General features: G+C 34.4%; 2 protein-coding genes across 2 annotated transcripts; one reads left to right on the top strand and one right to left on the bottom strand.

The window, feature by feature from the left end:
• Positions 1–8824: 8824 nt before the first annotated feature.
• LOC137745837 (zinc finger CCCH domain-containing protein 23) lies at positions 8825–10414 on the bottom strand. Its single transcript, XM_068485864.2, has one exon. The coding sequence runs from the start codon at positions 10323–10325 to the stop codon at positions 9204–9206; it is 1122 nt and encodes a 373-aa protein (XP_068341965.1). The 5' UTR covers positions 10326–10414; the 3' UTR covers positions 8825–9203.
• A 5816-nt stretch (positions 10415–16230) lies between these two features.
• LOC137749026 (endo-1,4-beta-xylanase 1) lies at positions 16231–22443 on the top strand. Its single transcript, XM_068489209.2, has 10 exons — positions 16231–16678; positions 16770–16835; positions 18191–18522; positions 18611–18761; positions 18988–19343; positions 19436–19595; positions 19721–20073; positions 20214–20391; positions 20497–21033; positions 21183–22443. Exons 1-10 carry the CDS (start codon positions 16601–16603, stop codon positions 22296–22298), a joined length of 3327 nt encoding a protein of 1108 aa, XP_068345310.1. The 5' UTR covers positions 16231–16600; the 3' UTR covers positions 22299–22443.
• Positions 22444–27491: the final 5048 nt, after the last annotated feature.

Raw genomic sequence — 27491 nt, 5'->3', positions numbered from 1 at the left:
TCTTATGAATCAAATCAATAACTCGTGATGCTTAGTTAAATCAAGACTCGTAATAAGCGATTGTTCAACATAAATGAACTACACAAATACCGTGAGAGGTAGCCTTTGTAGAGTTGAGTAAGAGTCGAACTTGGACCACTGCTATTGCAGTTCTTCCGCATTGCCAGCGCCCACCAACCCCCGGGATAGAAGGAATTTGGAAATCTTACTGGTTGTAGCTTTCTTCTGACATCGATGAAAGGCTTGAATGGTACGATTTCTCCATCACTCCACAACAAAGGAGCAATCTCGTTCTTGGTCTGTGAAGTTATTTGATAAGCTCACAGCCCAATTACCTTTTGGGCCCAGGATCTGCAGAACCAATGTGATCTAAATATGATCCACTTGGGCTGGGCTGGTGTGGGCTATAAATGTGTATGTTAGCCCAGTTAAGAAGGCATTTGACATGCGTGTCGAGTGTACTGAAACCATTCTTTAAGGGGTGTGACATTCACATACCTTTTTTTAGTTCTCATACACTCTTCTAACTTTTGGTAGTTGAATCAGATGAATTGAAGAAAATCAATAGACAAAAATTAATAAGAAATAAGTGAGAAGTAAAAAGTTACGTGGATAGCACACCCATTCAAAGTTAGAAATTTCTAAGAGGAGAGAGAAGATTCTTTTATGTAAGAAATTCTACGAACTGCGAATTTGAATGACTATGGAATCCAATGTGAAACAAGGAATTTGGCTGTCCCAAATAATCATATTGAATTTTATGCAACTTGTACTTTTATGCAAGAATTTTTCATGTCGAGTTAATGGTTCGTGTAAGAAATTATGAGGCCTAAATTCACGGTATCAACCCGCCTTAAGGAAAGAGTTTAATTCAAACTGTCCCCACACAAGAGAAAACTTGAATTGTACATATAAGTTCTTGACCACTGAGCATTACGGTCTTGTGGTTTAAGTTTGGTTTTCGTCAATGAAAAATTTGAACTAAACTATTATACTAGTTCATAATATATCGTAGCCTATCATGAATTTCACCATAAAGATCTCGCGAGTTAATAATCGAAAATCATATGCAATGTACACAACAGTTAGATATATAGTAAGTGCTAACAGGGCCGACCCATGGCCAGTGCTGGCAGGGCGACCGTCCGGAGCCCAAAAAAATTAGGGGCACCAAAATTATCAGTGTGCATATTTATATACGTTTTCATAAGAGTATAAATTTATAAAATTTGGTTTAATTACAAAGAAATTTAATTAGAACCGGTGATTTTGTTGTTTGAAATTAATGAGGAGGTATTGGGTTCAAAACACCATGTGTGCTTATTTAAATTCCAATTTTTACAAATTTATTTTCATAACAGTATAAATTTATAAAATTTGACTAAATAATTAGAAGTTTAATTAGAAGCAATGCTTTTTGTACTTAAAATTAACGAGAGATCCTAAGTTCGAAATGTTATGTGGATGTTTATTTTTCAAAATTTTTACGAAGTTTTGTTTTGCTGTTAATTTAATTTTAATTACTAGCTAGTAACTATGTGGGTTGCTATTTTTAAACATTCGTTCCAATTGAAGTCTAATCTTCAACAAAAAGTAATGCGCATATTAAATTTTTAGACCAACTTTGCAAATCATATGACGTACACTATTCTAAAAATTGGCCTAGGCAGCAGCCTAGGCACAAGGTGGTAGAGCCCCGCCCCGATTTTGAGCAAGGCGTTTGGAAAAATCGGTTGGAAGCTATGCGGTCCTAGGTGGGCTAGGCGGGCCTAGGCAGCTCCTAGGTGGAGAGCTAGGCATCACCGAGGCGGTTTATATATATATATATATATATATATTTAATTATTGTGTGCTTTTTTCTTTTTTGGTTTCATGGTGGTATACTTATGGAAATAGTGTACCTAATTTGCAAATGATGGATTTACTACAAGTTCATCCAATAGTGAAACGAATTGGAGCACTTTTAAGGGGATATATACAAAGAAAATAAATAAACTAGATACAACAAGGTTAAATAATTTAGTCTATATCTAATCTAATACAAGGATCATGATTCATGAACAAGAAGAATTTAGTCTATCATCCAAATCCTCCTCATTATGATTATATGCTTACTATTTTTTAAATATTGAACTTTTTGGATGTATATAATTTGTGTGTTATTCTACTTCTATTTTTGCATTTTGTCATTCTTTTATTATCCATACAAGTATAATTTTTTTTTTAGATGTAAATAGGCACTTATTTACAAGATATATAATAAATTTACATAAATTTGCCTCGGCCTTGCCTAGTTGCCTAGGAGCTAGGCCCCTGCCCGTCGCTCGACTAGCGCCTAGCGATTTTTAGAACCTTGATAACGTGTCATCAAAAGGTTTAATTTGGTGCCCATTCTACTTATACATATCCCAAAAGATTTGAAAATATTAGTATTTTTTAGTCATATATTAACGAGGTTAGTAAATAAGAAAAAACATCTCACAATTTATACAAAATCAGTTTAAAAGTTCAGATGGAACACAAAACTCATAATCTATCTACTTGTACACCTGAAGTTTTTTGGTTTCCTTCTTTCAATACAAAATAAATTAGTTTTTCCATGTGTTCTAAATTACTGAGTTTGAAGTGCTTTTCTAAATATAATTGTATCAATGTCTTACGTGTAAAAACAAATAATTTTTTATATGAAATCAGGGCACAATTTTTTACTTTGCCCCGGACCTCAAAAATCTCTAAACTGGCCTCAGTGCCAACATTAATTATATGCACCTTCATACGCATCATAATTTATGGAGTTTGCATAATTGCGTCCATATATACCAAGAAGAACTAAAGGGAATTTAAAAAATGGAGTAATGTAAAAATCAAGAAAATATTAATGCTGAAAATTTGAACTTAAGTTACACCTTCTCCTATGCTTTCTTTCTTTTTACCTTTTTTTTTTTTTTTTAAGACCAGTTGTTAATTTTGTCACAATATTCCATTTTTTCGAAGGTCGAAAAAATTCATAGAGGCATTGCAACCTCCCTTTGCCCCCCCCCCCCCGGAATCATGTGATTTACCAAGGCCATGAATCTAATTAAGGACGTGCCATGTGAAATACGGGTCTGGAATTCGTCCCCATTTACTCTAACTATATTTTGTAAATCACATGATGTGACAATTGACGATTGAGGATTTTTAAAAAAAAAAAAAAAAAACTCAATTATGAACTGCCACATGACTTATAAAATTTGGTCTAAAAACATGTCTCTCTAGGATTTTCATAGTAATTCCAATAAGATAATGATTACATTATTTTTCTAATCACTACTTCTATTAACTAAAATATATTTTTAATGACTTCGAAATCAAACTTAAGAGCTAATCATTACATATTTGTTTTGCAATACACGACATTTTATATAAGATAAAACGGATATGGATATCTATATATATATGTGTGGATAAGAGCCTAACTTGTCCACATCATTTTATGCAACCACTACATTTTCAATACCAATAATTAAAAAATATTAATGTATTTCCTCCTAAGCAACGTAACACCCAACAAACAGATGGGTCAAAGGGGAAATTACCTCCAAAGATTAGCATACAATTCTCTCAATCTAAGCACGATTGCGACAATGTATAAGGCATGGAGAGGGACTTGGGGTCCCATGCAACGTTTACTTAATCGGGGATGCTTATTAGAAAGAGAAAATTAGAATTAGATGCCTCATTTTAGATTTTTACAATTAAACATCTATGTTTTTTGAGTTTTTTATTAAGCTTTTGAAATATTTGATTAAGATACTCAGACTTGAACTATTTCAAATTAATTAAAATTAATTTACATTTAAATATCTGCTATATATATTTAAATAATTTCAACTATATTTAAGTCTAAAAATTTAAACTTTTCAAATCTAAATGTAAACCCACATCAAATGGAAACGTACCAACGTCAAATGAAAATGTACCAACCCCAAATAAAAACGTACCCAATTATAAACTATATTAAAATGAATATTCATCTTTTTGGAATGTTTAAAAATATGTTTGATTCATATACAGTGTTCTAGATAGTCTTGTTTTTTGGTAGATAAGTCTCTGGAACAACTTTTAGTTGATCGGTGTCACATCTCGGCCCGGGGCAGATCACTTCCCGGGCCCGCTCCACCACCGTAGCACGATATTGTCCGCTTTGGGCTTACTATTCCTTCACGGTTTTGTTTTTGGGAACTCACGAACAACTTCCCAGTGGGTCACCCATCATGGGATTGCTTTAGCCCCCTTCTTGCTTAACTTCGGAGTTCCTACGGAACCTGAAGCCAGTGAGCTCCCAAAAGGCCTCGTGGTAGGTAGGGATGAGAATATACATATAAGGATCACTCCCCTAGGCGATGTGGGATGTCACAATCCACCGTCCTTAGGGCCCAATGTCCTCTCGGCACACTCGCGACCAGGGTTAGGCTCACTCGCGACCAGGGTTAGGCTCTGATACCAATTTGTCACACTCGCGACCAGGGTTAGGGATGAGAATATACATATAAGGATCACTCCCCTAGGCGATGTGAGATGTCACAATCGGAGATAAATCCTTATTATTGTAGATAATGCTAAATAATAACACTAAATCATATAATTTTGAATTAACGAAAATGTTATTATCCGTCGATTAATGACTCTTTATAGAAAAATAATAAATAATTAAACTAATTTAAACTTTTACATTGTTAACGACATTTTCTATAAAAAAAAAAATTAAATTAAAGTAATTCCTCATTATTAGAACAAAAAGTAATAAAACTTATGTTTTGAAAACAAACGTACCAAAAATTCAAATATGCCAAGAAGCCAAATGGACCAAAAATTCAAATGTATCAAGTAACTAAATGTACCATTATAATCAAACGTACCTAACAACGAGTTTTGTTACATTCTATTTAATTTACTAAAATAAATATTTTAATAAAAAATAATAAAAAAATCTTAAATCATCATAATAAGAGATGCATAAAAATATGAGGAAAAAAGGGAATACTAATGTGAATAGACTTCTAATGAAATAAAATGAAAGTACAAAAATTGCAGTGAAAATATTTAATCAAATTTGCAAAAGGAATAGATGTTTAGACTATAACATTTAAAAATGAGGAATCTAATTCAAAACGTTCCTATTAGAAAACACGATAATTTATTAAGTATTTTTTCATCACACTGTTTTTTAAAGATGTTTTTATAATCTACAAACATTTTCGAGTTCTTATGACAAATGTTGTAAACACATTTTTATACGACTGGTATGAGGTCGGATGAAGAAGTGATCGTATACCTCTTTTACGTGTTAATCTTTTTAAAGAAGAGATAGACGTTAGCTTATGTCATTGTTGTTGAATTGCTTGTGCATATTTAAGGTCAATTTCGAATTGTTTACCTATAAAGTATTTTTGCTCATAAATATTTTTGTTTAAAGTGAAGTGATTTTATTACCAACACGTTAATTAAACGCCACTTAAACATTTGGAAGTGCTTTATACATGAAGGGGTGTGCCAATCAACATACTCATTTTTACTTTTTACACACTTTTTATTAATTTATGTCATTTTTTTATCATTTTTAATTATCCGATTCAACGATCGAAAATTAAAAGAATGTGTGAGAAGTAAAAAAGAATGTAGAATGTGTATTGGATAAACTTTTCTTTATTAAAGCCTTCCATAGACTACAGACCCTTTTGACCCAAAAAAAAATAAAAACTACACACTATTTTTCGGCCAAACTTGGTCGAAAACATTTTCAACTATCAAAGTATTTAATTTTTCCATAATAGTCGGACTATTGGATATTACATAAAAAATAGAACTTGACTGCTGAAGAATCAAGTTTAGTTGTGATTGATGATCAGCAAAAGATATTGTTGATTCTTTCAGCAACCAAGTTCTATCCTTACAGAAACGTTGCATTGCATGTAGGCAAATAGAGTTGAAACACAAACTTGAAAGTGCTTTTATGATGAATAATATTAGGAAGACTAGATTTTGAGATTAAATAACAAACTAAATTATGCGTTACTAATAGAAATAAATATGTTTATAAACATTTAAATAATAAAACAATCATTAATTTTCATGTATTTTAATTTTTAAAACTTTGTTCCTAAATTTAATCTTCTTAACATTGAAGCTCTTGATAGATAGACCCACCAACTGAAACAGTTCTGAGGAGCACGCCACTACAGGATTCGTCCCCTCCCACCCAACTAAAAAAGTTCCCGTGGTTCGACGAAGAGGACAAAATAAACGAAACCCTAGGAACCACCGTCCACTTTGTCTCCTCTTTTACTTTTTTTAATTAAATCACTCCTTCATTTACTAACCTGCAGCCTGCAGCACTTACTCTTATTAAACTCAATAATTAATAAAGGCAGATTGTCTGCCATTCTATTTAGTGCTCTTCATATCTTTTCTTATTTTATGCATTAAATTATGTTAACAGTTTATATTAATTTTTTTTATAAATATAATAAGATAAAAGTAATATAAATATAACATATTCACATTACTTAACCGGGATCGAATAAATAAAAAAAATCAAAATTAACATTCAAAGTGAAGAACAGACAATCTGCCTCCACAATTAATATCTACCTTATGGACTTAATGAGATTTATTGATCAGAAACAGTATTTGCATTTGCAGATTTGATTGCAATATAAAATTATTATTTTATATTTTTACATGGATGTGCTTCTCGTATCCTTCGAATTTGATCTTAGTTGATTCTATAGATGGATAGAATCAAGACAATATGTATTTCAACGATGAACAAAGCATGTTCGAAAGATTCTACAAATATCATCCATAAGCCATAAGCTATGATTCAATTCGAGCAGGAGGTTTATCACACGCATAAACGTTAATATTCATATTTAAAATTCCAGTTTGTTAACTGATTCGTCATATAAACGTCAATGAGTTTCAAGTTCAACTCGCGTCTTTTCATTTGTCTCATTATTAGTATGCAGCTTTGAAATGTCTTTCAAATCAAAATAAAGGCTAAAATTCCTTCTGCAAGTCTTGAAAGGTGAAAGGTGAGTCTGGCAATGAACTCTTTACAACTTTAGATTTTTCGTATAATTCTCACAATATCATTGTTAAATGTTATGCCAAAATAAAAAGTGTTTGAGAATCTCATTTTGATAGAGTCTGGATTTCTCTCGAAAGAAATGTGCGACAAAAGCATTGAGTAACTTGAGTTGTAGGCCGCAGGCAATGATGCTCCTAGACCATATCCCGTTTTCAAAACCTTCACATCAAAGATATTATATTTTTCCAGATAACCCCTGAGGATGAAAGAATAGTCAAACACAAGTGGCACCAAAACTGGATGATAAGAAAGATTTTATATGTGGATAAGGACGGGCTTATCCACAGGCCACGTCACAAATCCAATCACGTTGTTGCCTGAAAAACAGATGATATAATTGTTTACTGACAAAGGTAGTGGTGCTGGATATAAGTCTACTTTACACATCTTTAATCATTTTCTTAAATTTCAAACCACACATTAATTTTAACTATAAAATATTTTAAATGGGCACTTCAACTGTAAGGCTTTGTTTGATTTGCAAAAAGAAATTAATGAGGAATCATCCATTATTTATTTATTTATGTTTAATTAGCATGAGAAGAAAATAATTAAAGAGATATATTCAATTAAGATTTTGAAGAATTTTAATTCTTTTAATGAGTTTATAATTATTCAATCAGAATTTTAAATGATTATGGAAAATTCAATGTGTATTCAATCAAGATTTTAATATAATTTATTAAAATCTTTAGAAATTCAGATGTGTTTAATTAGAATTTTAAAAAAATTAATAACATTTCAATGTATTCAATTATAATTTGAATTTAAAAAAGTTGGAAAAATCGAAGAATAAGATGAAATTAAAAAATTTTTGTAATGTATTTTAAGCATACATAAATCTTATTTCTTTTTATGAGATTTTTTAACCTTTAAGTAGAATACAAAGTTAATAACAATTCTTATGAAATTTTTTAAAATACAAAGTTACAGAGGTGATTGGTAAAAATTTTATATAAAATTTTGTATTTTAAAAATTTAATTTTAACTTTGTATTTCTACTTAAAGAATTTGAAATTTAATTTTTACCGACCACCTCTTTAACTTTGAATTTTAAAAAATTTCTTCTAATTTTCTACGTATTTTTTATTACGCGGAACGCATACAACACTCGACAATCATATAACCACAAAAAAAGTGAGAAACTATTATTAAATCAAAGAAATGGTCCCTGCTAAAGAAACACCCAGAGTCAGTGAGCCACAGATTCACACGCCCATTGCATTAAAATTAAAATGAATACAGATGGCAAAAAATACACAGCTCTACCGAGTACTGATTTTCTTTCGTATACATTTGCATGAGAGAATCCAAGGCTTGAAGCCAAAACACAACTTTTCTTCAACTTAACCTTTTATACCCTCAGGGAATCTCCCGAAAATTTATCCTAATAAAAAATTTAAAGACTAAAAAACTCTATTAAATATAGATGAAACTAAGAAATAAAAAAATATTAATGAAAATAATTTAAATAATTTTAAGTTTTAAGATAAAAACAAAATAAATAATATAAAAATTAATTTTTTTAATATAAAAATATAATTTTTTATTAAAATAAATAGTACCATTGACTTTCCGTTAAAACTTTCCTAAAATAAAACAAGACAGTGATTTACGTTTATGAATTATGTTGTGAATTGAAATAAGCGGTGATTAACGGATTTCGAATACTAAGATTCAATTTGATTACGCAACAAGGGAGAAAATACAAATATAATATTATCCGAGAAAACTAGATATAACAAGAAAAATAAAAATGAAAATAACAATTTCATAAACAATGATGAAAGCATTAATATTAGCTACCCAAATCCCCAGCAGCCCCGACAAAATTCTTCTTCGTTGTTTTTGTCTGTACAAACTTGCAAAACGAAATCAAGTTCTTCACAGTTCCACGTCCACCATTTACACCAAAAAAGCTTCATATTAACCTCGCTATTCACAACAAAAGGTCAGAAGAATCATAAGGCCACCCATTTTTACCGCACCTGCCAAAAATATAAATAAAAAACGGATAAAACGACAAACGAGTCGACACAGCAGTAACGGTTCCGCGACTCCTCGTCTGCACTCACTCGCTGACTAGCTCCGAAATCCATCCAACATCCGGAGCTGACGATCCAGAGTCAACACAGGCGACTCGGCCAAAAGAATTCTCCTTACTCAGCCTCTCGTACATTCTCGCGTACATTCTTGCCCGGAGGTCCCTCCCGGACTCCACCCTCTCCATAGCCGGCTCCTCCTCGCAAGGCTGATCCCAGAGATCAACCGGGTTCGGTCCGACCCCACCCGTTGTACGACTCGGAGTCGATGGAAGGCTGCAAAAACCGGATCGGAAGGCGGACCCACGTGGAGACGGACCGAACCCGGATCCCATTTGGGCTCCCCATGCAGGCGGAGAGTTCATTTTCATCTTAGCAAGCTTGAAGTTTCGCATCGAAGCAACGAGTTCACTAACCGAGTTATGGCCAACTTGAGGACTGTTTGGCGACATTGGTGGCGATTCAGACGGCGGAGATAATGGAGGGGACATCAGGATCGAGGTGGGGGGCGAACCAAATGGATACGAGTCGAAAGCTCCCGACCCTTGGGTTCTCGGGCTCTGCCCGGGAAGGACCCGAAGTTGTTCGGGCGTGTGGGCAAAGAAGCAGACGCGGCGGTTGCAGCCCAACCCGTCCTTGCATGGCTGAGTCCGGTACCTAGCCGGGTGGAGCCAGCACTCGAAAACACCGTGAGCGAACTCGCACGAGTCACCCTTCGGGCAGTGGCCCTTGCGGAAGTCAGGACATGCAGCACCGGAGTAGTGGTACTTTCTTGGGTCGCGACGCCGGGCCTTCTCGCCCGGGTGGGCGTACGGACAGTCGGTCCAGTCGTGGGACCTTCCGCGCGCGCACCTCCGGACCTTGAATTCGAACATCCGGAACTGGTCACAGGAGATTGGGTTCATGGGAATGTCCGGGTCCTCCGCTAGCGAGTCGGACTCGTTCGACGGGAGGTAACGGTGGAGCGCGGCGAGGGAGTCGAGGAACACTGGAGAGAGCGGGGAGAAGTCTCCTCCGTTGGAGGCATTGCCGTTATAGTTAACGGAGTGAATGGGGATGGGGAAGGGTGAGGTGGGGTTATGATCGTCAAATGAGTCCCAGGGAGGGACTTGGATAGTCGGGTGAACTCGAGTCGGTTCTCCGAGCATCATTTTTCGGGTGGGGTTTTGAAGTTTGGACCTTTCAGACTCCGGAGTTTCTTCAAATGCGAGGGTAGATTGTAGTTGAGTCGCTCTTATTATATATAACCGGTTTTGAGAGAGAGAGAGAGGGGATTAAATAATGCCAAGTAGGCCACATAGTCACACAGTGGGGTTCGGATTGAACCGTCGTGACTCTTGTAAAATATCTACCGCAATTTCTGTGGGAAAACCAATGGTTTAACAAAATTAATAATATTTTAAAACCCTTCAACAATTGGTAGGAAATATACTATATTTTTTTGTATAACGTATAGAGTATTAGTATAAGAATTAAAGTTTAGTTGAGAGATGAAAATTCATAAAAAGTTTCACTTTGAGAGAATTTCCTCAGCATTCTCATTACGATATATCAAACTCACTTATCAGTTGAAAACCTTAAGTTTAATCCCGCTGGATGACGAGTTTGCTACTAATTTTTTGAAATGACAAATTGTCTACTTCACCTTGTTCTCGTCCTTCGAATATACTTGTCCTAGCCTTAATGCGCGTGCATGCATAATGCATTTTTTGAATCGCTGCGTGTTATACTCGACCTACATGTTTTAAATGTATTTATATACATAAATTGAGAAAAGGAAAGTTAAATATTTGAAATACATGAATAATCTTAAATCATGCTAGAAGAAACCCCTCATAAACCAATTAAAGTTGCTGAATTTACATAATAAAATCGGTCTCTATTGAATTTATATTAAGAATAGAGAAAACAATATTTAATAAACAACTGATTGAATCACATTATTGCTAGCTCATTGTGAGGTTAAGCCCAATCCCCTCCCCTCCCCTTTAGTGTAGATAATAACGTTTGTTCCAAAAAAAAAATAATCATTTAACGACTAATTTAATCACATTATTATCCGCGTAGGAATGACCTTTGTTATAATTAGCATTACACGCCTCTTAAGGTGTTTTGAATGTGTTTCAAAATATAAAAAAATAATATTTAATGAAAAACTTTTTGAATCACATTATTACTAGCCTATTATGAGGTACTCATTATTTAAAAAAAAAACTGTATAAAAAAATTATAATTATTAAAAAAATATTGTTAAAATGATGAAAATACATCTGCCACATTTGATGCATTATTTTGAGTCGCTTTTGAAGTTTTTTTGTTTGAGGAGCTTTGTTGTCTAATTAATTTTGTATGAAGCTTGTAACACTAACAAATACTGTTCATTTAGCCCTTAACTTTGTATATAAAGATAAGGGAACAAATATTTGTGTGCTATATTATACAATCAAATAATTAATCTTACAAATCGGTGTGCATGTTGTACCCAGTTTCACCTTGATTGATTTAATTTTTAATTGTTTAATTAATATACTAATACTAATTAAGTGTTTTTAAATGAAAAAGCATGCATAAATTAATGGAGGATATGCTTCATGATTAAACAAATAGGAAGATAAGATCAAGCATAGTAATATTGCATTGGGGCAATGAAATCATGCAACAACATTTCAACCACTTCGATTTTGACTTTCTTGTATTAGTTCACTGCTCCGAAACCTATTAAGAATATGAAAGAAGATAAATTCGGATTGACAAATGGAAGGTAAAGAAAGAGTTAATCCAACACATTTTTTCAACCATTTTCGATTTGGTATTATGTAAATATTGCCTTTTTTACCATTTAAAAATATAAAAAAAAAGACTATCTCAAACTAATAAAGCTTTCTGCTTGCAAGAGTCGGAAGTAAGGGAAAATAACATTTATCATACGCAACTTTACTTTTATTTTACAAAGCAACTGTTTCTATGACTTGAATTTATGACCGTTCGTTCAAAAAAGAATAATCTTTACATTGAAGCACTTAACATGTTTTGAAAGAAATAATACGTATACTATATGTATATTGAACAGCTGTTTTTCCAAACCAAATTGCTGAATAGTACTATTCATAAAAAATAAAAAAATGAGTTTCAAGTTCAAGTCATGTAAGAGTAATTTATATAATCATGCGTTTAATCTCTATACTCGTAATTTCAGACAAAATATTTATCCATACTTATGTTTATTTTTAATTTTGTATATAACAAAGCGAGAAAAAATAAACACGAGCGCACAAAAGAAGATCGAAATTATGTAGAATTGTATAGAAATCAATTGCGCATTTATTCCCTTGAGCTACTTGGCTTTATGAATACTCACGGACCACGGCCCTGGTTTGGATAAGTTTACCACCACCCGGGATACAAAACCCACCCGCAGATTTCGGGTCTATATTCTATCTTCAACCTTACGGGTCAAAATCTCGCGGAGAAAGAAAAGCATTGACAGGTGGGCAAAATTGTAATAGCAGTGGGACCCCCCTGAAATATACGTGGTTCGTAAATACACCGGGGAGGGTTACGTGTAATTTGGAGACAACAAATTCCCTACGGACGGCACGTGAGAGCTCCGTCGGGTTAGCACGTGGTTGGTGGCTTGGAGTTCTCGAGGTGGCGGTGACCCTCTTTGTCCTCGTCTGACAGCGGAGCCCTCCGATGGCTTACGCGTGGGGACTTAGGTGGCTCCCAGTTTTATCCTCCTCGAGATCTTCATGATCTTGTCTAGTCAGTCGACTTTGAGGACGAAAGTGTCTTTTTATTTTTTATTTTTCTATAAGATTTTCTTTGCTTTCGAGTAGAAACGTTTACCTCAGGTACCAAAACATTGAATAATTAATTTGGCTCAAAACGATCTCATTTACAAAGGCTACTCGTGAAATAATCAAAGGAGATTAAACCTAATCTTTTATTTTCTTTCATAATAATGATGAAAGGTATACATTACTACGACTCGTTCAATGCAACGTAAGTTGAACGAGTGATAGTGTTATCTTTTATAATTTTCGTCTATTAAAAAACTAATATAGATAGGCATGGATTTTGTAATATATTTGTGTACTATTTAGGCGTGGTTAATGATGTGTCAGGTTAATGAACAAATTTATCTTATTAAAGATTAATTGTCTTCTCATTTGCCGCAGAAGATGTTACACCAACCAATCTAATATAAATACGTGGTGTCTTAAGCATTGCTTATTTCATAAATTAATGATATTTTATAACATTTGAGAGGAATGATGAGCAATTTAATTTTTTTCTGCATTAATTTTGTGATGTGTCAAATGAGTAAAAGAAGATGATAATCTAACTATAAATGATGGAGTAGGATTCTTTTCCCTCATATTCTCATTCCCTTTTATTCCTTCATTTCACACATTATTTTTTGTTTTATTATCTTTATAAAAAAATCAATATAAGACGTTGACATTATTTCTCTACAATAACTTGGGATTATTTAATCTAATTGCTCATTAGTTTTCAAAGTATATTTATATTTATTATACATTCAAAATTCTTTAACAATCAATCACCTATACGTGGTCAATTCTTAATTATTCATACATTTTCCGACAAAAAAAAAAAATTATTCATACATTTTAAGTCTTTAGGCATTGGTGCAGTGAATATTTTTTATCATCACACTTAAGTGATAGTGATATTCACTACCCTATTTTTTTACAGTTAGATAAGTTTTAAATTTTGAGATATGTGTAGTGGATAAACACAAATTTTAAAATTTAAACTCATCCAACTATGGTGAGTACTATCACCCTTTGATGGTGATGAGCATTATCGGTGGTGAGCGAAAATGCACTTATTGACGCATTACAATATATCAACGACCATAATTTATTCATACAATGATAACATTTTGATTTGTTATTGACATCCAAGAATCTATTTGTACACTCTAAATTTTCTATGATTATTAAAAGGAAAAAAAACAAGTTCTTACAAAGAGTGCGCATCCAAAAATCTATTTGTACACTCTAAATTTTCTATGATTATTAAAAGGAAAAAAAACAAGTTATTACAAAGAATGCGCATCAACTTTTGAAGTACTAATAATAGTTATTCTTTCTTTTATTTTAGTATTTCATTTGCAATTTCTTGGAGAAATCAATAAACAAACACTTTGAGATTGGTTTTAAAATTTTAATAAGGATCAAATCACATGATCACATTACCCACGCTTTCAATGAATGTGCAAAAAAGGTATGCTGTTAGTGTTGGACGGTGAATTAGTGGATAATCATTGGGTTCCATGCAATTTGGTTGGCCTCCCTACAAATACTTAAGAGATCATTGTGATTAGTGGGGGTTTATAACAAATCTCATCGGTCCGTGTTTTAATCCTTCGTGTTTAGTGAATGTCGCCGGGATGTGAAACAGAAGATGAGATTAATTCACTTTAAAATGCATATTGGAGCATCACCTTCCTTTTTTTAATCACATTTGTAGAACCTTTTGATCGCTAGAAGAGTTGGAATCGTTAAACTATAAAGATAGAGAAGGATTAATTAAAAACTACGGAACTTTAACGAAAAACTTTCGATAATGTTCACTTTAACGAAAAATAACATTTTTACACTAAAAAGTCAATCTTGATACTATTTATTTTATCATTTATTTTATCTTTATCGTTAAAACTCAAAATTTTTAAATCTTTTTCATTAGTTTTTTTTAAAAACTAATCCAAGGATTATCTTATGGGCATGAGCCGAACATATCAAACGGGCTTCTGAAAATTGAGCTTAACTAATTAAAAGAACATTGTCGTGCAGTCCATCTTCCCACGAGAAGCCCAACCAGAAGAAAATCCAACAAGTTTGCCAGGAAAATGTCTGAATTAGGTCGGATTCCGAGCTGAATGTAACGATAGCTTTTATTCGAAAACTTCAGATCCAAGTTACAAGAGTCTTGGATAAGGACATCTTGGATCTTGGATGATCTCAGGCGGATCTTCAAACCAAACCAAGTCAATTGTTAAATGAGAAGATTTAGCTAAGCGGTGAACAACACAACTACAAGGATGAGGCACGTAACAAAATTGAACTTCAGACATACTTGATTCCGTGCTTCTTTTGTTTATGAACTTTATGGTAGAGCACACACTTTTCTTAAATTCTACACGTACTAGTTAACACAAGGAAAAACATGTCCACCCATGTTTTAGTAATGTTCGGAAGTCAATGCATCAAAATAATTATAATTTACGTAAGTAATTCTGATACGTTTTTCCTGATTTTTCAAGAATTTAATTCTGAATTGTAATGTGAGACTCATATTTTGATGTTGTAGGATTAAGTATATGGTAGTAATCTGTAATCTTATGAACGCAAAAAGATAAACTGCCGTTTAACCCCAAACTATCACTCTAGTTGAAATTGTTCCCATAAATTATTTCTTCAATATTAAAGACTTCAAGTTTTAAAATTTAGCCGATTCACCCTTTGCTGCTAGACTTCATCCACATTTCCGTCACATTTAAGGGTAAAATTTGTCTTTTCATCGTTCAGGCTTACAATTCACTATATCCGCTAATAAAAATAGGATACATGGACTAGATTAATTAAATCTTGTGAAATAAAAAGGATTACAAGTATTTAGACAAAAGAAGTTTAGTAATTAAGTATATCTTTACCTTTTGAAAACTCATTTCAAATTTACCAAAATAATGAAATTTATAAAAAATAAAATGAAAACGAAACCCTAAAAACCTGTTTCCCACCCGCAGAAACCTCCTCCCCTCCTCTACCCCTCCTCCTCTTCCTCCTCTTCAAATCTTAATTTTGCAGCAAATGTCTTTGGTTCGAGGAGCCTCCCGACATTCTCATGGATGTTCTACTTTCTGGTTTTACCAGCCCACCGTACCGATCTGTTACTCATCTTTTATCAATGAATTAATGCGCAGCTTTCACCCAAAAAAAAAAAAAAAAAAAAAAAAGGAAGTTCAAAGGTGGGTTTCCAAATTCCAACATTAAAAATGAGTACTGGAAGTTTGAAACTTCGAAAGCCAAGTCCCACCTAATTAGCAAGCAAGATATGATCCAATAGGCGTGCAGACATTCACATGTCTTGCAATCAAAGACTAAATTAAGGAAAAAGGAATCATATATTAGCTTGTCTGGAGCGTCCATTCCAATTCAAGCATTCCAATCTGCAAGCCAAAGCAAAACACAAACAACGACACAGAAACAACAAAGATCAGATTTTTCTTAAATTTCTCGAACTTTTGCCTTCAAGGATTGTCGATCCAACTGTTTTCATCTGGATTAAACCTTAAATCCGGACAAATTATAAACAAATGATCCCGCGCTTTTCGTAGACTTCACTTTTCCGCTGGAAAATTTTCAGTTTTTTCAGTTGGGATCGTGGGATTATATATATGAGGAGGCTCATAGCCTGGTGCTTCAGAAACCGAGTCTCCGACAGCAGCAACCATCAGAAGGAGAAGCATCCAGAGGTACGTTGTTTTCAGCTGTCGGAGGAAAATGCAGTTACCCATAAACTGTTTTTTTAATGATTGATTCGAAATTGTGTTTTATTTGGTTTAGGGATCCAAAGAAACCATGGACGAGAAGAACCAACACACCAACAAGAATGCCGCCGACAATGCGGAGGTTCGGTTTCTACTTTGGCCAAATTACACTAATAGCCCTGTAGTTTTCTCGGGTTTTCACTTTGGTCCCTCTAGTTTATTTTGTCACATTTCGTTCTTTTAGCAGCTTATTACTTTAGTTCAATCTGTTACACATCTTATTATAGTTTACTTTTACAAGAGTGATTGTTCGCAGCGAAATTCTAACCGAAGCTTTGATTTAAGCTACAGTACTTGATAACGTTGATATACAAAACAATGTTACAACGTTTTGGTCATAAACTAAAAGTTTTCAGTATTGGTTAAATGTTAATTATTATTTTTAATTAAATGGTTAATCATACCACATGAACTTACTTGCCGATGAAATGTTTATAATTTTGAAAAAGTTAAAGAAATGAGTAAAACATAAAAGAGTAATGCTGGGAAGATTAAATTTAGTCTCCTTAGTATTACTTGACATAAAAATTAATGTTCTAAAAAACGCTCTAGGCGGCCGCCTTGGAATCGAGGCAATTTTGTGCAAAACGGCTAGAAAAATCGGGATGGCTCTAGGCGGGCTAGGCGGGTGGGTGTATTTTTTTTATTTTTTATTTTTTATTTTTTATTTTTTGGTGAAATTTGTTTGAAGTCTAAGTTCTAATTATACCTTGAAATTTTGTTAATTTTATAGAATATGTGTGTTGTGTATCAACTTAAATTCCAGGATGCTAAAGAAAAGTATCTTACATTACTAAATTTCCTTATTTTCCTCATATTTTCCATTTTATGTTGTTTTAAATTGTGAACTTGTTGTACATGTGTCATCCTAAAATACTCTATATGGCATATATGCTTAATGTGTTTTTAAATTTTGGAATTGTTGGATACTCTTTTTGCATTTTATCATTATTTTATTATCTTATCCATGAATTTCATACATGTATAATTTTTTGTAAATGTCAATATGCACTTATTTACAAGATATACAAGAAATTTACCTAAATCCGCCTAGGCGCTAGCCCGCCGCCCGACTAGTGCCGGCTAGCGCCTAACGTTTTTTAGAACCTTGATAAAAATATATATATAAATACACACACATATGCACACACAATTATACATATATTTATATATATAAATATATATACGCACACTACAACAATCTACCTCCACCCTATTGCATTGCATTGAAACCCCAAAAGCACTTTCATCCGCATTCATTCAGTGGCCAACCCCAAAACGTCTGTCTGAAAAGTTTATAGTTTCTATATAAGCAGACATTCTTATATTACACTGTATGTGAGTACCTGAGGAGGAAAAAAAAATTGGTCTCTGCTGGAGTTTGAGAAACTAACACCAATGCACCAATATTTTTTCAACCTGTTCTTTCCTCGGCAGTTCTCGAGGCAAAATGTTGCTGATTCAAGTAGCAGTCGCGGTCTAAATATCGTACTGAACCATGATTTCTCTGGAGGGCTGCATTCTTGGCACCCCAATCACTGTAATGGCTTCGTAGTGGATTCAGCAGGAAGTTATGCGGTTGTCACGAATCGCCAACAATGCTGGCAGGGCTTGGAGCAAGAAATTACTGGGAGAATTTCCCCTGGCAACATTTATTCAGTTTCAGCTCGTGTGGGAGTCTCAGGGACTCTTCAGGGATCTGCTGATGTCCTGGCAACTTTGAAACTGGAAAGTCGAGGTTCAGCGACTAGCTATATGAGAATTGGAGGGTAAATGGATGTGTCTGCTTTCTGTTAGTGCATTGTTATTTTTGTTTATGGAAAAGGGATTTGTTTTAATGGTAGTAAGCACCTGTAGAAGTTCGGTGTCAAATGGGAAGTGGGAAAGCTTGGATGGAAAATTTTCGCTGTCGACAATACCTGATCGGGTTGTGTTTTATTTGGAAGGGCCTCCTGCTGGAGTTGACCTTCATATCAAATCAGTTGTGATCTCTTGTTCTGAAGGCCAGGTACTTATGTTTCTAATCCCCTTTGTTGCTACGTCTGACGTACATATGGAATCGCGGTTTTACGCGGTAAAATATTGCTTATTAAGGGTTGTAGTTCAGACTTCCGAGGCAAAGAAACAAGATATGATAAGTTGGTTTTCCTTTCTTTTAATAAGCATTTAGGATACGGCAGAAACGTAAAGGATTATTTAATTTCTTTTCTTATGCCTTCTGCTTTTTCTGGCAGTCTGAGAACCAAAATTTGGCCAATTCAAGTAGCAGTAATGCTACAAATATCATAGTGAACCATGATTTCTCTGGAGAACTGCATTCTTGGCACCCGAATTGCTGCAATGGCTTTGTAGCTTCTGCTGATTCCGGTCACCCAGAAGTAAAAGCAGGCAATTATGCCGTTGTTACAAATCGTAAGGAAAGTTGGCAAGGTTTAGAGCAAGATATCACACGGAGAATTTCCCCAGGCTCCACATATTTGGTTTCAGCATGTGTTGGAGTCTGCGGATCTCTTCAGGGTTCCGCTGATGTCCTGGCAACTTTGAAGCTGGAATACAGAGGTTCAGCGACCAACTATTTGAAAGTTGGAAGGTAATGGTGCTTTTATTCCATCAAGTGTTTTTTTTTTTTTTTTTCCCTTTATAGGGAAAGGAATCTGTTTTAACAGCAAGAACTGCTTGCAGATGTTCTGTATCGAAGGGAAGGTGGGGAAATTTAGATGGGAAGTTTTCTCTGTCGACGATGCCTAATAGGGTTGTATTTTATTTGGAAGGGCCTTCACCTGGAGTTGATCTTCTAATAAAATCAGTTTTGATCTGTTCCTCCAGTCCAAATGAATGTCAGGTACTTTTTCTTGCTCCCTATATATGGAATCATGTGTAGCAGTAACTTGTTCAAGAAGCTTTCAGCCACAGCAATCTAGTTTTATTTATCTATTGCTGATTGATTTTGGAATGTATATTTTGAAGAGTGGAAGCACTGGGAATTTCAATGATGGAGAAGAGAATATAATCCTAAACCCAAACTTTGAGGATGCTCTGAATAATTGGTCTGGAAGAGGCTGCAAAATTGTTTTGCATGACTCGATGGGAGATGGGAAAATCGTCCCTCAATCTGGAAAGGTTTTTGCAGCTGCAACAGAACGCACACAGAGCTGGAATGGCATCCAGCAGGACATCACTGGAAGAGTGCAGCGAAAGCTAGCTTACGAGGCGACTGCTGTTGTTAGGATATTTGGCAACAATGTCACTACTGCTGTTGTCCGGGCTACATTATGGGTCCAGTCACTAAATCAGCGTGAACAATATATCGGCATTGCTAAGTTATTATCTTTCTCCCCGTCTCCTTCCAAAGAAATTGTGATTTATATGTTTCTTCGCCGCTAAGTTACTATCAGATGAGAAATCATTTCCCTTCCTATTATGTCGCCTTAATCTTAATGGACTTTGGTGTGCTATAAAGTGTGCAGGCAACAGACAAGGACTGGACACAGTTGCGGGGGAAGTTCCTTTTAAATGGCTCCCCGTCAAAAGTAGTAGTTTATCTTGAAGGTCCACTAGCGGGAACAGATATTCTTGTCAATAGTTTTGTTGTCAAGCATGCTGAGAAAGTTCCTCCTTCACCTCCACCGGTTATTGAGGTTGGTTGAATGGGTGATTCATTTTCTCTTATACTCTCTAAGCATATTTTCTGCGAGCCCAATTCATAGACATAAACACTAAAATATAGGCTTTTGTTTCTGTAGTTTTCAGCATTTGGAGTAAATATAATTGAGAACAGCAATTTGAGTAACGGCACAAACGGGTGGTTTCCGCTTGGTAATTGTACTTTGACTGTCACAACTGGTTCACCGCATATTCTCCCTCCAATGGCAAGAGAGAGCCTTGGATCTCATGAACCTTTAAGCGGTCGCTACATTCTAGTAACCAAGCGCACACAAACTTGGATGGGTCCTGCTCAGATGATTGGTGACAAATTGAAACTCTTTTTGACTTATCAAGTATCTGCTTGGGTTCGGATTGGTGCTGGAGCAACTGGTCCACAGAACATCAATGTTGCACTCAGCGTGGACAACCAGTGGGTCAATGGAGGTCAAGCTGAGGCAAGTGACACAAGATGGCATGAAATCGGTGGTTCCTTCAGAGTTGAGAAGCAGCCATCAAAAGTAATGGTTTATATCCAAGGTCCTGCTGCAGGTGTAGACTTAATGGTTGCCGGTCTTCAGATATTCCCCATTGACAGACCGGCAAGATTTAGACATCTGAAGAGGCAGACTGATAAGGTAAATGATGTGTGGTCCCTTTTGTTTCATAAGCATCATTCCTTCCTCACCAAGCATTGCTTCAATAAGAGCCTAAAGTATAGACGACTCAGAATGAGCTTTTCTCTAATTTGTTCTGATTGAAGTCTTTCTCCTTTACTGCAATGCAGGTTCGTAAGTGCGATATTGTCCTGAAATTTTCAGGGTTGGACTCGAGCAGCATGCTCGGCACCTTTGTGAAAGTTAAACAAACGCAAAATAGTTTTCCAATTGGGACGTGTATAAGTAGAACAAACATTGACAACGAAGATTTCATTGATTTCTTTGTTAAAAACTTCAACTGGGCTGTGTTCGGAAATGAATTGAAGTGGTATTGGACTGAACCACAAAAAGGAAACTTCAACTACAAGGATGCTGATGAGATGGTGGACATGTGCAAGAGTCACAACATAGAAATGCGAGGGCACTGTATTTTCTGGGAAGTCATCGACACAGTGCAGCAATGGATCCGCTCGTTGAGCCAGAGTGACTTGTCAACAGCTGTTCAGAATCGACTGACAGATCTTCTCACACGGTACAAAGGGAAGTTCAGGCACTATGATGTCAATAATGAGATGCTGCACGGCTCATTCTATCAGGACAAATTGGGAAAAGATATCAGAGCCAACATGTTCAAGACTGCAAACCAGTTGGATCCATCTGCCACTCTATTTGTGAATGATTATCACGTCGAGGATGGATGCGATACTAGATCATCACCAGAAAAATACACTGATCAAATCCTTGATTTGCAGCAACAAGGTGCACCTGTTGGTGGCATTGGCATCCAAGGACATATTGATAGTCCAGTGGGTCCAATTGTTTGTTCAGCTCTTGACAAATTAGGCATTCTCGGCCTTCCAATCTGGTTCACGGAGCTTGATGTGTCATCCAGTAACGAATATGTTAGAGCAGATGATTTGGAAGTGATGCTTCGTGAAGCATTTGCCAATCCAACAGTTGAAGGTGTAATGCTATGGGGATTCTGGGAGCTGTTTATGAGTCGGGAAAATTCGCATTTAGTGAATGCAGAAGGGGATATCAACGAAGCAGGAAAACGTTTCTTGGAGCTCAAGCAAGAGTGGCTATCTCACGCGCACGGCCACATTGATGAGCAGGGAGAGTTCGGGTTTAGGGGCTTCCCAGGAACATACACTGTTGAAGTTATTACTGCCCCGAAGAAGCCTGCAAAAACATTTGTCGTTGACAAGGGCGAGTCCCCAGTGGAGGTCTCCATTGCTCTCTAAAATTGCTGCCTATTCAATAAATGGTGTGATTATTTTCGTTATGTTCATATCTTTATGCATTGTCAAATGAAAAAATGTTGCTTGTTATGTAAAGGGTTGTAATTCTGAGTGAAAAGAAATAAGGTATCATATTGTTAGTTGTGAATCTTGTGATGCTGTTTCCCTTGATTCTTCCGATGGGCCTTTAAACTTTGGATATTGGTTGGGCCAATCTTTGGGTTGAGCAAAAACCTATCATGCCCATGAAAGTACTTATAAAATGAATATCCAAGAGACAATAGCAAGACAAAAGTGACAATTTTTGACATAACACGATTCAATAATACAATTTAAAAACCAAACCAAATAGAATAGTGATATTCATATACTTATTTTTACTTTTCAAACATTCTTCTCAATTGACCATTGGATCGAATGAATTGAAAAAGATTTATAAGTAAAAAAATTAATAAGGATGTATGAGAAGTAAAATGAAATGTGTTAATAGTGCTACCATTTCCTTTTTACTCACATGTTTCTATACAGTAACTTTACTTTTGGGTACAAAATATATAGTAAATATAATCGAGAACAATAGCAAGATAAAAATGACAATTTTAGACAGAACACAACTAACTTCAGCGTAATGTTATTCATACACTTCTTATTACATCTCACTCTCTTTCAATTTTTGGCAAATTGAATAAGATCATTGGATAAAAATAATAAGGATGTGGGGCCCCTTTCCTATTTACTCATATATTTCCATACACTAACTTTTTTATTGGGTTAAAAATATATAGTAAAGTGTCGTTTCACTAGAATGAACCTCTGATTGGCTATTCCATATATATAGAGAGAAAATGGGGCATGAGATCAACATCAAACGGAGCACATTAAACCTACTAAATATGTAGAAAAAGATAGAAAAATCCCCCACGGGGAGGAGCTGTTATAAATCGTGTGGTCTGTATCCTAACAATCATTTGGGAGACTCAAATTATAATTTCTTCATCCGAAGGGCCCAAACCCTAAACATCTTTATCAAAGGAATGTCCCATCACGCCCATCACATCGACCTGATAGACTCCCACCATCAACTACTACTTCTAGTATCTACTACCCATATGACTATGACTAGCCATGTATATCTAAGCGAAATTTTTTTCAAAGTGAAATTCTTTATAATATTTAACTTTAAACTGTGAAGTTACATCGTAGTAAAATATCTATAAAAATTTTCCTCTGAAAGATTTTCCTTAGCATTATCCCTTTCTCTATTTATGTTTATGAGATATAATCAGGACACCTTATTTTAGATACAAGTTTTGAATCCGTAGATTCATGTTTTTGGATTATAATTGGTAGATCACGTAATGTAATGGTTTATAGTTGGATACCTTATTTAATAATTCAAACAATGAATCCGACCATTCATACATCAGTACATCATTTATAGATCATTCTTGTAAAAAATTAGATAAATTTGAAACTATTAAAACATTCATTTGTAGTGAAAAAAAAAATAGACGAATAAGATTCTATAAAAATAAAAATAAAAACACTAAAATATAATTCAATTGTCATATAATTTCGTATTTTGATATATATGATAATTAAAGCAAGACATAAAAGATAAATAATTAGATCATTGAGTGAAATTCATAAAAAATATATATATCAAAATATGTGTCAAAAGCTTATGCTCCATGCCCTAACTCATATGTATATATATTTGAAAAGCGATATAGTTTTGAGTTGTTTTTTTCTCTCTTCCTCTTACTATATATGGTTATCATAATAATGGGACCCCAACACAGTCTCATCCCTGTCTCTAAATACCTGGTTCCTGTGAACCCCACTTCCCACATGGGTTCATAGTATCATGTTCTGCTACATGGGTACATGGAGAATGGAGGTCACGGTTGGTGTTTAGAATTAGACTGCATAACTCGTTATATTAGTACGTTGAAGTAAGAAAAGAAACAAACACCAACGTTCAAATTCTATTCAAGTTGAAGGAATGAGATTGATGAAACTTATCTCTTTCAATTTCCCATAATGGTAGAGTTATATGTAAAGAATAAGTTTCTTTTATAACTAATGCACCTTTTCCTGTTAATTTGGAGAAAAATTAAAAGTTTCATTGTTTCTTTCAACGTGCATTGAAACTAGTCTGATAAAATTCATATTCCTACGCAACGAACAATGCTTAGATGAAATGAAACCATCAGTTATTCAGAGACTGTAACTTACACACTTTTATTTAACTTTAACCATTATAATTTATTCAATTCGATAAGAAAAAGAGCTAAAATCATCCGAAATCACCTCCCTTGGCAGAATAGAAGCTATAGTATTTGAGATATACGGGTGTCAGCTTCACAAGAGTTTACGTTTGATATGATGGGGGTTATTGGGTGGGTCGCAGACGTATCAGAAAGTTTTAAAGAAAAGTTCATCTTTTAAATAAAATTTAAACAGAAAATTGATCAAAGAAAAAAAGAAAGAATAAATGATGGAGTGAGAGGGACAGAAGTGGGGACTGGGTCGACTGGCAGCAGCTGGGAAGAGGAGTTAGTGCATTGGGAAACAGCTCCCGCGCTGTTTTCGCGCGCCCTCTCCCAAATGACACCTCCAGTGGAACACCACCCACCCTCTCTGGATTTAGCTCTTGTCTGTCATTATCCAACACCTCCGTCCTTCCCCACCCCACTCACAGAATCATTCACAGTCTCACAGATTTCATCAAAATTTTAATTATATTTTTACACAGTTTTTTTTACTGTCTGTTAGCCTGCTGTTGTGTTCAGTCTCTAATGACTGATGGTGACCTAGACGGCTGGACCCTCCCCCCCAACCCTTGATATATTTGAGTTGGACGGTTGGATCCTACTGTTAAGCATACAAGCTAATAATGCAGAAATGTAATGTAAATAAAGAAAAGAGTTTCAGTGAAAGAAAGAGAGACTGAATCAAGAAAGAGAAAGATGCATATTTCACTTAATGAAGAAGAAGATACAATTGGTTCACTTTATACAAACATAGCTCTTGGCAGACTTAGGTATTCTAACCACCTTCATAACAACCAATGCTATCTGTTTATACCAGACTAACAGACAATCCTAACAGCTACTGACACTTGTCTCAATCTCACACATCTACCACCTACCCCATGTTTCTCTGCGCTCTTGGCTTGCATGGGGACTTCATTTTAACCTTAAAAAGAATTAATGGCGAATGATCAATAAACTTCAAAGGTAAAATCAAATAGAAGCTTAATTAAATTGGAGATACCTAGGCTTACGTAAGAGAATAAGTTATCTAGGACTGTTTGACTAGGCATTTACTGATTAGGATTGTGCACGGTCAGGTGAAATTTAGAAAACATAAAATTTTATTTTTTTATTAGAAGTCTCTAAAGATGATGGGACATAGATAATGTTTTGAGAATTTTGATTTATAAATACTAGGTTTAAGATTGCTTTTATTTTATTAACTAGGGTTTGTGTTAATAGTTCTTTAACTATGTAACCATCTACTTAAAAAATGGATACTGTTGTTTGTACATTAATTTTAGTTATTAATTTTATTCAATTTATTCGATTCAACTGTCCAAATTAAAAAATATATATATATAATCAGTAAAAATGAATGTATCAATAGTATTATTTAAAAAAATTATGTAACCGTTTTAGTAATATAAATATATATTACTAAATTAAATAACGGACTGCAAACGAAGGAAAGACCAGCCAGGTGTTGCATATGGTTTCACCGAGGCGTCAAACAACACTATTTAAAGACTCTTTACACATAATTTTCCAGGGAAATTAATATTAGGGTTTTTGGTGGTAAATTTTCCACGGTCCAACGATATCATTTATACAGTACGACGTGGCAGACATGCAAGAAGATTTACTGATAATCATGAACAGATTACAGATGGGTCACCATTGATAGTAATTTAATTATTACTAAGTCCTGCTTACGCGTATTTAAATTTAAGTAATTAAATTAAAGTAAGCTTTTGACTCAGATTCTCTCCTGGTTGTTGGAGTGCGCATAACAATTATGATCTACATTCAAAGCGCAAAAGGAAAGCAGATTCTGTCCTGTGTTAACTTTTGCTAACTTGGGTAATATTTTATAGTATACATGTGGATAACTATTTGGAAATATAAGAAAAGTCCACACCATGCACTAAAATTGTTTTGAGGTCACTAATATTATCATACAGCTGAAAATTAAAACTTGCCGGAGGGAATGAGAAATATTGAAGTTTTATCCATTGTTTGATTACTGCAACGCATCTTTGTAAATGACCATAAAATTGCTAATCTTGAAATTTTGTTTTGTTTTAATTCTAAAATAGTTTTTATTTTCTTTTCCCTTTCATCTAGTTTGCTTTTCTCTTTGATCAAATGCTCACCCTTAATTAACCTATAACTTAATTCAGGGGCATATACGCTTTACCGCAATGGCAAAAATCATGTTTATGCACTTTAGTATGAGTTCGACCCCCATCAATTCCCATTAGTCCTAACAATTAACTATATAATCAACTAACGCTACCGTTCTACTAAAAACACTTAATCCAAAGAGGGCTTTTTTTGTTTGTTCAAAATAGAAGATAGGTTGGACATTTCTTTAAGTCGTCATAACATTGAAGCAAATTAGAGAGTGGAAGGGATTTATTTATTCCGGAACTACCTGCTAACTCGAACCAATCTTAAAAAAAATAAATTTTATTTGTTGATGATATTAGTTGAAAAACCAAGGATGTATTGGCATATCAGATCTCTTATAGCATTTTGGATTTTTATCTCCAACATAGGGGATAAGGAATTGCGACATGTTATTTTATGAATTCAATTTCATTGCTAACGTTTATGCTAAATATTGTTTATATATTCTTGTAAAGAAAATAAATGTTTTTCACAGTTTTTTAATTGTTTTTTTTTTAAACTTTATCCAATACAAATAGTCAAAAACTAAAAAAGGAAAAAATATAGAGCGTGACAATAATATATATATATATTTTTTTACCATAAGATAGTATCACACTACAAAAATTAAACTTTAAAATCATGAACAAAATCAGAGCCTTAATTAAAAGACTCCTTTGCAAATTCAGACCGTGCATGGCCACAAAATGTTTACGCTAGTTAAAATACTGTTCACATCAAATCCGACTTTTAAGGATTTAATTAG

The sequence above is a fragment of the Pyrus communis genome, chromosome 15, assembly GCF_041283825.1.
Source record: "Pyrus communis isolate YQ-2024b chromosome 15, ASM4128382v1, whole genome shotgun sequence".
NCBI lineage: Eukaryota > Viridiplantae > Streptophyta > Magnoliopsida > Rosales > Rosaceae > Pyrus > Pyrus communis.
The sequence above is the reverse complement of the archived record's forward strand: the minus strand, read 5'-3'. Positions and strand labels throughout refer to the sequence as shown.

Coding starts and splice junctions, on each gene's coding strand:
- LOC137745837 (XM_068485864.2), bottom strand. CDS start 10,325: ATGATGCTCGGAGAACCGACTCGAGTTCACCCGACTATCCAAGTCCCT.
- LOC137749026 (XM_068489209.2), top strand. CDS start 16,601: ATGAGGAGGCTCATAGCCTGGTGCTTCAGAAACCGAGTCTCCGACAGC. Junction 19,596..19,720: donor CCAGTCCAAATGAATGTCAG/GTACTTTTTCTT, acceptor TATATTTTGAAG/AGTGGAAGCACTGGGAATTT. Junction 20,392..20,496: donor CACCTCCACCGGTTATTGAG/GTTGGTTGAATG, acceptor TTGTTTCTGTAG/TTTTCAGCATTTGGAGTAAA.